Here is a 16,099-nt window from a genome sequence, read left to right as displayed (position 1 = left end):
CTGCCTTTCTGCTAGCTTCTGCAATTCCAATCATCATTACAACCTTAGCCATTGAGTATTCTTTGTCATCAGCTTCTAACAAAAATTTGGCAAAATCTTCATTGGTAAAACTTTTGACTTCTTAGCTTAGCAGTGAAGCCGTCCGATTGCCTTTTACTAGAGGCTATCTAATTTAATTTCAATTGATAATTTGTCTCTTTTCATTGAAAAATAGTCATATAATCATATAAAATGAAAATTGCGTAATCATTTTTTTATACCTCTAAGGCCGAATGTTCAACCTGATAAAAGTTAAATGTTAAAAGTTCGACAGTATTAAAACATTTCTATGTGAGTAATAAAGCAAGCAAAGCGAATAATTGTTGGTTGCCTATGATTCAAATCAAAGCACTCCATTATTTGGGAAGAATCTGTGAAATTATTTTGATTATTGTTCCTACTCAACTAGTCTGATTCAGTTCGTTCATAATCAATTCTAGTAATAATTCATAAAAAAAATTATACTTCCAAATACAGGATGTCTCTAAACAAATGCGAAGGATATAGTTTTATGACTCAGTGTTTTTAAGAAAGCGTAAAAACAATTAAAAACTGTCAACTCGTCCTCGCCTTCCAACAGCTGTATCTTGGGAATCGATTCCGAAAAAAATTTATTGATATTACCCCTACTTATTTTCATCGAGGAAGCATATCCCCAAGTCCTTCGCATTTGTTTACAGACATCCTGTATATACGTGTCGAATACATCAATTTTATAAAATTGAAGTTTCAAATCTCGGTGAGTAACGAGAATGAAAAAAAAAACACGTTTGAGGTTGATAAATCTTTTTCCCATTAAAATTAGTACTAGTACCTAAGTGTTGTTGGATATCACATATCAGTTTCTTCAAATTATCGGCCGAAGTGTTTTAAAACAGATTAGTTTTAATCGATAAGTTTACTTTCCCTGAAATGTGCAGTCGTAACATTATGTCCCATAGACGTTGAATATGAAAAAACATTTACTGGTTCATTTTAGAGCTTCTGAGAAATCTAGAGTTTCCAATATTTCTTGCATTACTCCATTTAATCTGAATTAATTCAACACTTAATTTTCTCATTATTCAAGAATTTCGCAGTCAGCAATATTTCATTTTTTGAACTATACAATTATATGGTTCAACGCCAGAATAACTTTTTTTACTGTTTGGCTCTTTTCGTCTGAATATTTTGTGTTATCAAGTAGTGAATTCGAAATAACAGTGAAATTTATGCCCATAAAATGCTAATTGCAATTTGAGGTACTATAATTATTGAATTGAATTATAATGTGCAGGTTGTCCACCTTGTTTTACGATCTTTATTTTGTCGCAGAACTTTTTTAATAAATATATTGATATTTTCGAGTTTTTTGTTTCTGATAAATGATATCTTTATCCTATGGTCATTTATTTGGAAATCAGTGGAAAACAATGAAATACAATGATAAATATAAAAAAACTATAGTTTGAAAATAGTTTGTTGATTCGAAAACTGAAAAATTCGGCCAACTGATATAACATCATATCATCATTCTTATCATCGTAATGATATTAAATTAAAATTCAGCCTAAAACAATGTTATTTCGATTGTCTGATTTTCATTAAAAATCATCTAATCAATAACGTTTTCTCATCTATGAAACATCATCACAAAATGCAAATTTTTTTTGGAGAGCACCAAAATATTTTCAAGTTTTAAATACATTTCTAGCTTTTTACACAACTGGAAATATCAGTCTTATATTAGAAAGCAAGCTCGTGAACAATACAAAGCTATTTCTTCAATAAATATAATTCACTTTCGTCAACCACCCTAGTTCAAAGTCTTATCACAGATGTTTCTTTCAAAATCAGTTCACTGTTTCCAACCCCAATCTTCCTTTATCATATCCGCGCCTTTTTCTGCAATCATGAAGGTTGGAGCGTTGGTATGTGCTGCTGGTATTTCAGGAATGATTGAGGCATCAATCACCCTCAACCCTTCAATACCATACACCCTCAATCTTGGATCTACAACTGCTTTTTTATCTGATGGTGGTCCCATCCTACAAGTGCCACTCTGATGGTAAATTGTGAATGTTAAATGCCTCGCCATACATTCAAAATACTCATCAGTGCCAAAGGTATACTGTTTGCAGCCAGGCATGGGTATCGTGTGGAGCTTAGATCCTATTTTTTTCAAAGCTGGTTGACTGGTTATGTTCAAAGTCAGCCTTAGACCTTTAATAATCGTGTCCATATCTTTCCTGTCGGCGAAATAGTTAGGGAAAATCCTTGGCTTCGTCTTATGACTCCTGGATTTCAACATAATCCTTCCAACACTCTTCGGCCTCAACAACATGGGGAACACCATGAAGGAATCAATTTTTTCTATAGGCTTGTACACTTCGTCGTAAATCTGATCGGTTATACCGAAATCCTTGCGCAAGAGCGGATCTGAGACTAGCGAACCACCTTGAAAGAGCAACTCCATGTCTGGGTAACCATCGAGATCACCAGGACGTTCGAAATCTGTGAACAGTACCACCTCACAACCTCCAGGCACCGTCATTGGTCCTTTGTGGTGGTTGAAGTACATACCAAGACTCTCGGCTGTAAGCATTCTATCCAGGGTTAATGTGTAGGGCTTGTCTATTATGAAGGTGAGACCGCCGAGAGCTATGTGATCCATTAAGTTGAAACCAACCCTTGAGTTCTTCAACACTGGTATCCCAAACTCCGATAAATGTTTCTTTGGGCCTATTCCGCTGAGCATGAGGAGCTGTGGCGAGTTTATAGCTCCAGCAGATACTATAACTTCTTTTTTTGATTCTATAAGGTATCTTTTCCCAAACCTCTCGAATTCAACGCCTTTAGTTTTCTTGGTGCTAGGGTCGATGAGCAATTTGGTGACCATCGAGTATTTTTTGACATGGAGGTTTGGACGGTTCCTAATTGGATGTAAATAGGCTCTACTTGCACTTTCCCTCACCCCATCTCTCATGCTGACTTGGAGCTGTGATACCCCGATCTGTTTTGGTCCGTTATAGTCAACATAAGGAAATCCAGCTTCTTGCGATGCATCTATTATAGCATCTGCTACTTTGCTTCTGTAAGGGGAATAGCTGACAGCCAAGTAACCCTTGTCGTTGTGGTACTCTGAGTTTTTATATTCGTCGATGGTGAAGTTCTCGATCTTCTTGAAGTACGGAAGGACATCTTCGAAGGACCAGCCTGCGTTGCCAAGGGCGGCCCAGTTGTCGTAGTCTCTGCGATTTCCTCTGGTATAAATCATGTAGTTGAGGACGCTCGAGCCTCCTATGACTTTGCCCCTAGGCCAGTTACACTGCTTGTTGTCCAAACCCATGCAATATTTATCGCTTGGCTCGGTTTTGTACTTCCAGTTGGAATCTGTGAATTGCAAGTAGTTGGCTATGATTGGCATGTCCATCACGTAATTTTCTGGTCGACCTGAAACGAATTCGAATGGATTTCATTATATTTATCATGTTCTCAAATCTGCAAATTTCACTTTTTTCAATTATTTGTCATTTATCAAAGATGCATGGAAAATATGAGTTGAATTTTTTTTTATCCACCATTGATGCATAACGTGATCATAATCTATCCGTTTCCTTGATAATTTATGAAATTCATAAATCACTCATGATTAATGAACCATTATTCACTGATTTTTTATCGAACATTAATCACTGGTGGTTCATGGGCATAATTTACCAAAATTTATATATGTATATATGAAGAGATTTTCGTTATTTGATTCTGTAGTATTCTCTCTACAGGGTGATTCTTTGACTCGTACAAAGTGTGAAATAGAACTTAAAATAACATTTTTTATGGTTTTTCAACAGCCCTTTGAACCGAGCCGATTCGGAAAAAAATGGTAATGGAAAAAATTGTTTCTGTTGTCCTCAAGAATGTACTGTTAAAATATTTGCACGAGTCAAAGTCGACTCACCCTGTATAATTAATATTCTCTGGTAGGGCTTAGCTAATTGATATCTTATGAATTTCACGGTGAAATCACCCACATTATGTTGGAAAAGTGCATATAGTTAGATTTAATTCTGAAAATTGCCAATATTTAATATTTCCGCATCAATTACGCAGATTTCCAGTTTTTATGAGTGCAATTCATTGATTATTCTCCCAGATAATTACTTCACATAATTTAATTAATCTTCAGTTCTGTAAACATTTCAAGATGGATACAGATATGTTCTAAATTTGTAAGATTCAGGTATTATAACCTTGAAATGGGTATTATAGTTGAAAATGTTTATTCGCAACAATTGTTTTAACCCACAGTTATTAACGAACGTGTTTTATATTCGGCTGGTGAATACTTTTACGTATGGTGGCCAATAAAATTTGACATTGTAATTTTGAGGTGATTGTTGTGAGTTGAGAGAGGTTTATCATGTCTTTATTTATAGTGCAACTACTAGAATATTTCATAAAGCGTACCTACTCATATATTGTCGATGATTTAAAGAATGATTCGATTAAGAACTTGCATTGATCACACTCATTTATCTATTAATATCCTAATGCAACTCGATAAATTTAGTAGAAATATCACGTAGCCTAATGCACACATTAATTACCATTCAATTGAATATTATATAGGATGTGCTTGCTGACAAGAATGCAAATCATACAAATCGTGTATAAACAAAAACTTATCGTAACAAGCGTCTTCATTTGAATGAAGGTTAGATTCCACTTTAATACGTTCCTCTCACACTTTCTTTATCAGTATCTTTGTCTCTATGTCTATTTTCATCTCTCCTATCTCTCTATCTCTGAATTTATCTCTATTTCTTTCATTTTCCATGTTTATCTCTAGTTCTTTCTTCATCTCTAGTTTTATGAGTTTCGATTTCTCTCATTTTTATATTTATTTCTCACATAATTTTGACCACAGTTTTTTTGTAACATTTGACTTCATTGTTGTTTGTTTGAATTCGAATTGGCGGCCTTTTACAAATATTTTTATTTAGTCCAGTCGTTCGTTGATGTCATAGCTGCTGCTGTGAGGGAGTTTGGCAATCCAAACTCCCTTGACCTATGTCAAATGTTTCTAGCACTCATTGAGGTCTCTTGCAGAGAAATTTAATAAAAATGTCCTTGCGCATTGTTATAGTACCGCCTTGAAATTGTGCCATTGTTGGTATGTATAGAATGGCTGCTACTTAGACACAACGGACGGCGGAAACGTTTGCTGAGTAACTAGGGCAGCACCACTTGTTTTTTTCACAGACAAGAGATCGTTTATACGCAATTTGATGATAATACCAAATCCTATATAATAATAGTTCATCAAGTGTTGTTTTCAAATCGGGGCCTGCTTATTAAAATTTAACTGTTAATTTTGAACCTCACCTGCTTCGATCAGAAGAACTCTCCAGTCGGGATTTTCAGATAATCTGTTGGCCACAACACATCCGGCTGTCCCTGCCCCAACGACGATGAAATCGTATTCGCTATAAAGATTCTGGGCATCTTCAGGTTCTGTTGTTGCCTGATTTTCGCCTTCCATGACCAACTTGATCATTCCTTCGAGGATTGACTGTTGGTTAGTGGGCCTGAACCAGGTCGTCACCAGAAGACAGTGCCAAAGGAGATGCATCAGCGACATCTTTCGCTTCTGAAAATAATAATGCTCTGAGTTAATGCCAAAAAGAGAATATCATCAGTAACTAATTATTTCCTATAATAATTGTCTGTGGATTACAGCGGTAGTAGATGTATCGCACGGTCATTTAAATTTACTACCGTCGATTTCCAAACAGTTTTAATGTTCCAAATTTCCTTACCTATATTTTCTGTGATATCTGAGTTGTTATTTTGCTACACTCTAAAAATGTTTCTGGCGAGGAATTTTATGAAAACCTTGAATATGACTAAGTTACTGCCTAGAGGAAAATGGTGAAAAATGACCAAATCTTGATTCTTTGGATTTGTCCAAAACTTGATGTCTTCAGAGATAACATATTGTGAATCTCTTCATTCTGAAATTGCATACACTAATTCATATGTGGCGCTCCATTGCACTGCCACCTTAGGGCCTATTGTGCCCTTCATCGTTCAAGGGTAGAAGTATCGCGTTCGATCTGTGCTCGATTTGAGAACGATGTAGACTTCTCAAACCGAATTGTTACTATGGATGAGACTTCGGTACATTTCTACGATCCAGAAACAAAGTAGCAATCGATGGAATGGCGACACTCTGGTTTTTCAAGACCTAAGAAGTTTCGTGTCCAAAAATCTGCTGGAAAAGTTCTTGCTTCAGTTTTTTGGGATTGCCATGGAGTAATCATGATCGATTTTTTGGATAAGGGTAGAACAATAACCGGAGATTACTATTCGACATTACTATGACCACTCTACGGGAAAGAATTAAAGAGAAAAGACGCGGAAAGCTATCCAAAGGAGTTTTGTTTTTGCAGGATAACGCTCCTGCACACAAATCTCATGTTGCCTTGCAAAAAATTCGTGATTTAAGGTTTGAATTACTAGAACACCCCCCTTATTCACCGGATTTGGCACCATCCGACGATCATCTTTTCCTCAACTGGAAAAAAGTTTAAAAGGTCGTAAATTTTCTTCCAACGAGGAGGTAATAAAAGCTGTGGAGGTCTGGTTTGCAGAGCAAGAAGAAACAATTTTTTTGAAAAGTCTAGAGACGTTGCAGGTTTTCTGTAATAAATGTTTCCAATTAAGAGGAAAATATGTTGCGTAAAAGAATATTTTGACATTGAAATTTGGTTTGGTTCTATAGTAGGCTAAGAATTTTTCAATCCTCTCATGTTGTGTTGTTAAAGTCACTGCGCCTTTTGTTTTTGAATCAATTATTTTTACAATCAAGAATATTTTGAAATCTAGTGAACATAAAACTTATCAGTTATGTTTATCTACGGTATAGTTATAGGCGGCAATTTGATTATCTACACACAGCAGAAATTTCTATAATGATGCGTACAAAAATAATGGTGAAAATCATGAATTACTGAACAATTTTTTGCATGCAGCATTTTTTTCATTTCACGTATGGTGCCTCTACTGTACTGAACTGAGGTCCTGTAGCATCTTGGAGAGACTCACACCCTGAAACACTCCAACAAAAATCCAAAGATGTCGACAGAGAATAGTAGGTGTTATGTTTCATAGGTGTGTTGTAGTCAACTGTGTAAGGTGAGCAGAATACGCCGGTTTCGCACTGCACTGTACTGATGAGGGACAATGATCCCGAAACCGGATTACAGTTCTGTTTAGGTGATTTAAACTTCTTTGGGATTTCCTACGCTTGTGCATGATGAGGCCGCATTGCAATTCTAGAATCTCTCCAATTCAGAGTATGTTCAACACTTTCATCACTGCTTCTACACCAGTGACACAAGACGGTGGCATTTTCTTCACATGTTTACTGAACAGTCAATGCACATCACCAGGCTCAGCTTTTTCCTCTCAAGGACCAGGAGATTGTCGATCAAGTTGGACTTTCAGGCACAAAAAGTCTGGTTGGTGTAGGCCATAGATCTCTCTTCAGAACCATTATCCCGTAGAGTTGACGAAGTAGAAGCTTGTATAGAAAAGGGATGCTTTGGCATCCTCCACCATCTTGGGAGCCCTCGCTTCCCTCCCCCCCCCTCAAACAGTCTACCATCACGCCATAGTGCCTGTTCCTAGCCCCTAAGAGCTATCTTCATGGCCACATCGATAACTGAGAGGTGCACAGGAGGTTAGCATTCAGCTTATAATATAACCTCTTATCGTAGTCATAAATACAAATCTTCAAATTGATTTACGCCCTATTGACATTCAAGATTCTTAAAGGGGTTGCCACATATTCTAGAGAGATCATCGTATATCCACGAATTCACAATCAAAAGATATCCTCCTATAAATGCAAATTGGAATCGATCTACTTATCCTACGTAAATTACTATGGAGCACACCATTAAAAGTCTAGTCTTATGTTTTGTTTTTCTTTTTCTGTTCAGCCAATTTTTCCTAGTACCCGATGATTGTGTACTTATCTCATTCTTTTGAACCTATAAATTATTCAATTGATACTGTTTTTTTCACTCGAATCACTCAATATAATTTAAATTGATACATATAATGTGAATTAGATAATTAAGATAACTATAAAAAGGAAATTAATCCACTACATAGTCAATAATTTTCAAACGTAGCTTTTTCTTACTGACGACATATTTACAACTTAAATGGAAAATCATTAGACGAATGAAATCTAAACTTTTACTACGAAAAATGACTCAACTACGATATCTACGCTTAGCATTTCCCCCATGAGGAAACAGTGTAATTGTCTTTTCCGTTACAAAATTGTTCATTAATTGACGTATGAAAATCAGTAATTTAGCTTTGAAAATCGTTATTTCGCACTGTATCATCATTTATGTTGTTATAAATCTGGATAATTTTATCGCATGTTTTTGAGCAACTTTGACGTTTCATTATTCGAAATGGTTAACGTGTGATTTATGGAAAATGAGACTGCTGTGTAGTAATCTGCAATTAGAAAAGTGCATAATGTTTGGTGTTGGGAAATCATCTAGTCAACAACTGGTTTTTATAAAAATACTTTCTGTGTTAAGAAAACAACACTCTCATTAAAATTAGCGTTTTACTCGTAAACGATATTGAATCGCAGATACAGATTCTCTTTCGATCTGATATCGAGTAATCGTATCGCATATTTTGCAAGCTTATTTGAACGAGGTAAATAGGTTCGCTTGGATGAATTTTGCGACATTACTCGATTGAGTAAATAGAACAGTTGGAAATGCCATATTGAATCGTTCAGTTGATATCTTTTCCGATTTTGAATTTACCACGCTGGCCGCAAGGCAGAAATAGATTTCCATGTCGAAACCAGCTGGCACCCAAATAACAAAATCTAACAAGAAACCTAGATCCACGGTAACATACGAGACGTCTCTAGACCTTTCAAAAAATTGCAAACCAGTCCTCCACAGCTTTTATTACCTCATCCTTGAAAGAAAATTTACGACCTTTTAAACTTTTCTTCAGTTGAGGAAAAAAAGATGGTCGGATGGAGCCAAATCTGGTGAATATGGGGGATGTTCTAGTAATTTCAACCTTAAATCACGAAATTTTTGCATGGCAACATGAGATTTGTGTGCGGGGGCGTTGTCCTGCAAAAAACAAAACACCTTTGCATAGCTTTCCGCGTCATTTCTCTTTAATTTTTTCCCGTAGAGTGGTCAGTAATGTCGAATAGTAATCTCTGGTTATTGTTCTACCCTCATTCAAAAAATCAAACATGATTACTCCATGACAATCCCAAAAAACTGAAACAATAACTTTTCCAGCAGATTTTTGGACACGAAATTTCTTAGGACTTGGAGAATCAGTGTGTCGCCATTCCATCGATTGTTGCTTTGTTTCTGGATCGTGGAAATGTTCCCAAGTCTCATCCATAGTACCAATTCATTGTGAGAAGTCTACATCGTTTTCAAATTGAGCACAGATCGAACGCGTTGCTTCTACCCTTGCACGCTTTTAGTCAACATTCAAACATTTGGGGATCCATTTTGCAGCAAATTTTCTCATGCCCAAATTGACGTGAACTATATGATGAACGCGTACTTATAAAATATTCAGTGCTTCAGATATCCGTTTTAGCCCAATTCGACGGTCTGTAATATCATGTCATGAACTGCATCGATATTTTTGGAGACTGGCACAGAAACTGGCCTTTTCGATCGGTTATCATCTTCAATGGAAAATTTACCTCGTTTGAAGCTTGTAGTCCAATTTTTCACGGTCGCATACGAAGGACATGGATCACCAAGGTTATTAAGCATATCTTCGTAAATATGCTTATCTCTTAACCCTTTTAAATACAGGTACTTGATGATGGTCGAGCCATCCAATTTTTCGATATTCACAATTTTGGTGTATATCTTCTTTCTTCCAATTTATTCCGTAACACTGGTTTACTGTTTTGACCTCAAACTTCACACTGATACTTCTAATGAATTATTGTTCGTTGCTCAATATTTTTCCTATGCATGGAACTGGTCTAGGCTAACTAGATATCAATACATCATCGTACATCCCTTTAAGTGACTACTGCATAGAAAATCCTAGAGTATATCACATCTAGACCTAAATATAATGGAGGAAAAAGATCCTTGGTACTTCGGGCTACAAATTGAGCAGGATTTTATCAATAACTTGGTGAAAAATTCTAAAATTTCCTTAGAGGTGGGAAAAACTAATAGGCTTGTGATCAGAAATCCTTTGAATGATCTTTTCTTCCATTTCGTTCTGTAATAAATGCATTTTTGACTTGACCCAAAGTACAGGTTGAACCTTTAGATGCTATCTCAACTATTGTTAAATATTGTTAAATTTGATTGAAGATGCTGCCTGTTCTTTCATGAAATAACGGAAATTTTTTTACTGGTACTGTAATTAGTTAGCGGTATATCATCTCTAGCAATATTTTCTCAATATAAAGTGCTTGATGTGAACATTTAATTGGAGTATTTAGGAAGCATTTAGAAAATTTCCGAAGTGGAAGTGATTAACTTGGATCATAAACACAACCGCGCTGAAATGTCCTTGGGTTCGAATTGAAGAATCGAGGAAATTCCCACAAAGAAGAGGCGAATTCTCCAGGTTCTCCCAATACGATATTCTTGTAGCATTTAAAGAAGGTCTGCAACGATAATGGCTGGTATTTCCCAAGTCCCATCTTCGACCAACTGGTCAACTTCACGACGATAATTGTGGAATCAAATTGACTAGAACTATTGTGAAGTTTGGGTTCGTTCACAGCAAAATTCGACAGAGAACGAAATACTTTTATTCAACAACCTTAATAGTTGACATTATCCTAAACAATTAAAATCGAACATGACTCTTTTACATACCACGTGACATTGTTGATTTTTTTCATGTGCAATCCATTTTCTAAAGACTAATATAATCACAGAATAAAAGAATCTCAAACGATTTTTTCATTGGAGTCTTCCAAAGGTGCCTCTGGGACTCCCAAAAATTTTTTCGAAACACCTGCAGGTATAAGAAAGGCTAAAAGTGCTATATGAAACTGCTGCCTAATAATAACATGCAATAATCACTCAAAATATTCACTTCAATTTCAATAGAACACTGGTGTGGGAATCTAAGGTATGTTTTTGAGTTCTCAATCATCTCTTTTCGAAAAAACTGAAACAGACAATTAGTAAAAAGTCAACATTAAATCCGCAACAAGAGCCTATGATAAATTTTACGTTCTCACGGTATATTCACCCTGATTTTTCGAATCGTAAATTTCGCGATTTTACGATTTAGATATAACAATAACAAAACAACTTTATTTTTGTTTTATTACTGGTGCTACTGCAACGATACTGCAGCTATAAAGCTGACCGGCAGTTCGATCCATTGTTGGAACAATGGATCCGTTATGGTAGGTCAAAGGAAGAGTATCCCATCGTTGAATTTTCAATTTCCTCTCCCTTATCACCTTCTAGCTCGAAAATGGTTAAGAGTGGACAAAATTGCTTTAGACAAAAGTATTTATCAAATCTGTTATCCATCCTGTTCATTGGAGTTTGATAGATAATGAAAAAGACGAAATTTTCGTGTCTGCTTCAAATTCTTTATTCGCCACTCAACAGAAACTCAGTCATTTATGTGTTTTTCTGTGGTTTCTGCGCTTCTTTCTGCTCGTTCTGTTTGCCTTTGTTGATCCCTGATAATTTGACATATTTACTTTCATCTTTTCTTGACAGATGATTTCGGTTATAATTTTAAACATGTAAGTTATTTTCCTTTAATTTCTTTTTACAATTCGACTCTCAATATATATTTACTGTTTTGTCTTTGTACTGTTGTTTTCTCTTTCCATGTACTTTTCTGTTGCTGTCTTTTATTTTATTACTGTTTTCACTACACTACTCACGGGGAGACGGTTTTTTTACTGAGGTTTTTTCCTAAGCTCTTGCGTCACGTACGAACTATTAGTCTCTTGAAAAGTGGTTTTCTACTTTTCCAATTCTTCCGTACGGCTAGCCCCACTACGCAAACTGTCAGATCAACATGAATTTATTATGAGACATGTAGGGAAAATACAGTATCTTTTTTCACATTTTTGAAAACCTGCAGACGCTTTCCCCACTGTTGAAAATGCATACATCATACAATTTTTTTTCTGTCTTCCATCTAATCTTCAAACTCCACTAGGTCTCCACGACACTCGACTAAATCCTGATTTAGCATCGTGGGCTCCCCAACTCTTTTGGTTCGCACTTAGAACTGTTCAGAAGTAGCAATGGTGTGGGAAGTTACGCGCGACCTCACTCTGAATTAATAAATGTGGAACCATCGTAAAATCGAGCAAAAATAAGCTCACTTATCACTTTTCGACCAGAGATAGTCGCTTTTGATGAATAACGCAATCGACAGATTGATTAAAATCGGGATTGAAATGGTCCAGTGGAAGCTCGGAGACTTTGATATGTTTTTTGCTTTTGTTCGGATCCTTGTGGAAATAGCTTTTCCATAGATGACATGGATTTGTCGGTCTTGATGAATCTAACACTGATTTTAACTGAAAACGCACGAAGTGAAAAAGTTCTTTCTTTTTGAAGATTATTCGTTGTGGAGATGAAATTGAAGTGTATATTTTGTTCGAGACAGACAATGGTTCGGTATGATGGCTGTTTGAAATTGAAACTTTATGAAAGTACACCGGAGAATGAGCCTATTTTTCTGAGGAAGCTATATCTGTCACCGTTTTTGGAGGGTGCTGCAAACCTCAAGAAAGGCCTTTCGATAATAAGAACTGTACCTGTAAATTTTCAGAGCTTTCAGAAGGATCAGTCCGAAACTTTCATTGCCCTGTTTAATTCAAATATGCTGCCTATTCTGAGTAGGCGTTTTCAGTGTTATATCATCTCTGGTGTTCCTTTATGCTTAGTTAAACGCTCCTTCTGATAGCATTTGAGTCATCCTGGCTCCTACTCCAATATTTTGATTGATTTTCTTATATCCTGAAATTCGTCGCTGAGCTCCAATGTTCAGAAGTGATGTGAGATGTGTCTACATAATGAGAGGCTATGTTTCTCATCCTCATACCAAAGTGGTATGCAACTTGCTACTCTTCAGTGGCACTTCATTATTATTAGTTTATTGATCAATTTTTTTCATTGACCATATCCTGGTGTCTTCAATTCTCGAAATGCAAGTGTGTTTCGACAAATGAATACGTTTTCAAGACCGTTTGATGCGTTCGAATGTATCACGTGTTTTCAATGAAGAAATAGACTAACCTTGTGAATCTAACTTTGTGGTTTCCTATATAGGCAATAAATACTTCGTTTTTATATATTCTTTGTGATTATCTCCGCCATTTTCAATACCTACTGATGACAGGAAGTATTTACTTCGTGTTATCTAGGAGATGAATTGAAGAAAGGGAGCTTCAAGATTTGAGTTTGAGTTTATTTTTGCGGTTGAATGCCACACTGGATCATATTATGACAGAACCTTGTTTTGATTCGTATGAAAATAACAAAAGTTTCTCGTATATTTTGTTCAGAATGGAATGAAATAATAATATAATAATAATCTATTTTTAAACTCACCCTGTAGATAATGAAAATGTTTATCTACTTCAAAATGCATCTTGAACTATTGGGAAAATAATGTTTTTCGATACTATAAAATAATATCTTATTGAATTCAGTGACATTTCATTCGATTTATACCAGCAAATAATTTGGTATTACCTCAACTCTGAAGCCACAATCATAACGAAACATGTGTAATGGTGAAGATTCCATAATAGTTAGAAATTATGTTATTCATTCCTTTTTCATCGAGTATCAATACGAAACATTGTATTTGAAATATGATTCAAATCAATATTTCATCTGAGAGTGTGAAATGTGACAAATTTTTTTTTGTCTCAACAGAATTGTACGATTTTTTCATATTTCAAGGTGGTCCACTACCTTCGATTTTTAATAACACATTAATTAATTACTTTTGGCTTGCAGTTCCTGCTAACTTGCATATAAATCTGTTTTGGACACGAAAGGATTGGGACTGGCTTGAAATTTCTATACCACGATGTCTATTTACAGAGTGATGCTCAGAATACGAACCGACAGTTTTTGAAGTAGATGAAATAAAATTCTGGAAAAGGATTTTTCTAGGAATATCCGCTTTTTGGACTTCAATAATTCCAAATAAAACATGAAATATTTAATTGCACAGAGCAGAACTACAAAAATATAAATTTGTCGACTCGTTTTACGGCAGTGGACAAATTTTATTTAAAAATTTTTTTTTTTGATCAAATGAATATTTCGATCATTAAAAAGGTTTATGGCTGTTATTTCCGACTTTTTGTCTAAAGATGCCTACCGCAGCTGTCAAACGGTGTAGGTACCGGTGTTAATCTGATAGAAAGCATGGAAATTAGAATTTTTAACAACAACCCCATAGTTAAGGGTTTGCCCGACCCTTATTTTTCTGTGTTTTTTTTTTGAGAAAATATTCTTATCACGAATTTATATTTATCGATTCGCATCTGAGTAATAGTTATAATTAATTAATATTTCAATTTCAAGCGATACTAAAAAATTTTTAGGAATTAAATATTTGAACTTATTGAATTCGAATTTCAATGCTTTCAATTCATTTCGAGGTCGTTGACATACACTTCATTAGTTATTGGCTTTTTTGAAGTCTTATCTGAAACATTCCTTGTCCGCAGGGTAGTAATTAATGAATTAAAATCAAAATTACAAAAATAAATGCGTTCTTCAATCTTTCATCCTACATAACCTACATAAAATGCATGTTTTTGGTAACACTTCAAAGACATCAATCACTTCTAAAGTATAATGTTATATCATCGGCCTCAAAATACATAAAGGAGTAAAAACTCGAATTTGAAAAATTTAAATATCTCTCCCATAATGAAAAAAAGGTTGATAAAAACCCCATCAAACATCCTACGGAGAGAAGGGTCTTTCATGACAAGCTCTCCTGAGTTATTCAGAATAAAAATTGACCTGCTCGAGCATTTTCTAGAAAAAAGTTATTACTTTTTGTGCGTTACTTTTTTTCAAGATTAATCAGTATGAAATTACCTTCTCACCACCCCCAACCTGTGTATGGATCCACCAACAAATTCACTGAAACTACCACTAACTGCTATTACCCATATACTAAAATTTTCCGTAAAATTTGAAAAACCACAGAAACCGCGCGCTCGGTACTCTATGACACTTTGCGCTTATTTGAAAGCAAAGGTATGATGTACTTACTGGTATTGCACCTATTAACCGGCTATTGTAACAGAATTGGAGTGCTTGAAGGTTTCCTTCTCTCAACTCCTACCTATTCCAATCACCTTCGGAACACTGTACAAGTCCTCTCTTCGGCGATGAGTTAGACGAGTTTTTCGGCGTTTTTTTTTTTTCTCTAGTTTAACGCAACAGGAAGAGGTACCACTGATGCGCATGCAGCTCGTCGCGATGTTTTTATGTTTCGGCGTCGATTGGTGACGTGACGTCTTCGATAGGCACAATTTTGCGGTCGGTGGTTTTTCTGGGTTTTCCGGGGTCAAGAACTGCAGATTTTTGTCTGATTCGGAGTCTGGGTTGTATGGTGGATGGATGACGCGGAAATGTGGGTTTTATTGACTGGCGGTTTTAGGGACTGGTAGTTAATAGTATCTTAGAGTTTTCAAACGGTATATAAGTGACGATATTAATGACCATTCAACTGGAAGCTCGAGTGTTAGGTTAGAAATTTTCCATTATGTATATTTTCCATCTCAAATTCGATTCAGAATTTCAGGTTTTCTCCTGCTGATAAGCTTCGAGTCGGTTTGATGAGATGATAAATACTTAAGAGGAGTTTATACCACGGGAATTTCTCGCCATCCGTATAAGTTGTAAAGTGAGAAGACTACCAGAATGTGGGGTGTTGCCAGAACATTTGAACGATAAGTAGATGTAACGAGTATTACAATAGTTTTCACAGTTGACGAACG

The 16,099-nt window shown here is 35.7% G+C and overlaps 2 protein-coding genes across 3 annotated transcripts in view; one reads left to right on the top strand and one right to left on the bottom strand.

Annotated features, from left to right (window-relative positions):
• LOC123320672 (flotillin-2) overlaps nt 1-16,099 on the top strand; it is a 248,107-nt gene that overhangs the window by 60,169 nt on the left and 171,839 nt on the right. The gene's annotated exons all lie outside the window — the stretch shown is intronic.
• On the bottom strand, nt 1,543-15,568 carry LOC123320668 (glucose dehydrogenase [FAD, quinone]-like). Of its 2 annotated transcripts, none has more exons than XM_044908047.1 (3): nt 15,369-15,568; nt 5,407-5,671; nt 1,543-3,471 (listed from the first exon to the last, which is right to left on the bottom strand). In XM_044908047.1, exons 2-3 carry the CDS (start codon nt 5,660-5,662, stop codon nt 1,877-1,879), a joined length of 1,851 nt encoding a protein of 616 aa, XP_044763982.1. In that variant the 5' UTR covers nt 5,663-5,671; nt 15,369-15,568; the 3' UTR covers nt 1,543-1,876. The 2 variants fall into 2 exon arrangements, with proteins under 2 accessions (XP_044763982.1, XP_044763983.1); XM_044908048.1 differs by lacking the exon at nt 15,369-15,568 and adding an exon at nt 15,192-15,354.

Source organism: Coccinella septempunctata, chromosome 9 (assembly GCF_907165205.1).
Source record: "Coccinella septempunctata chromosome 9, icCocSept1.1, whole genome shotgun sequence".
In the NCBI taxonomy this organism is placed as follows: Eukaryota; Metazoa; Arthropoda; class Insecta; order Coleoptera; family Coccinellidae; genus Coccinella; species Coccinella septempunctata.
Note: the sequence above shows the minus strand (reverse complement) of the source record. Positions and strands in the feature narration are given on the sequence as shown.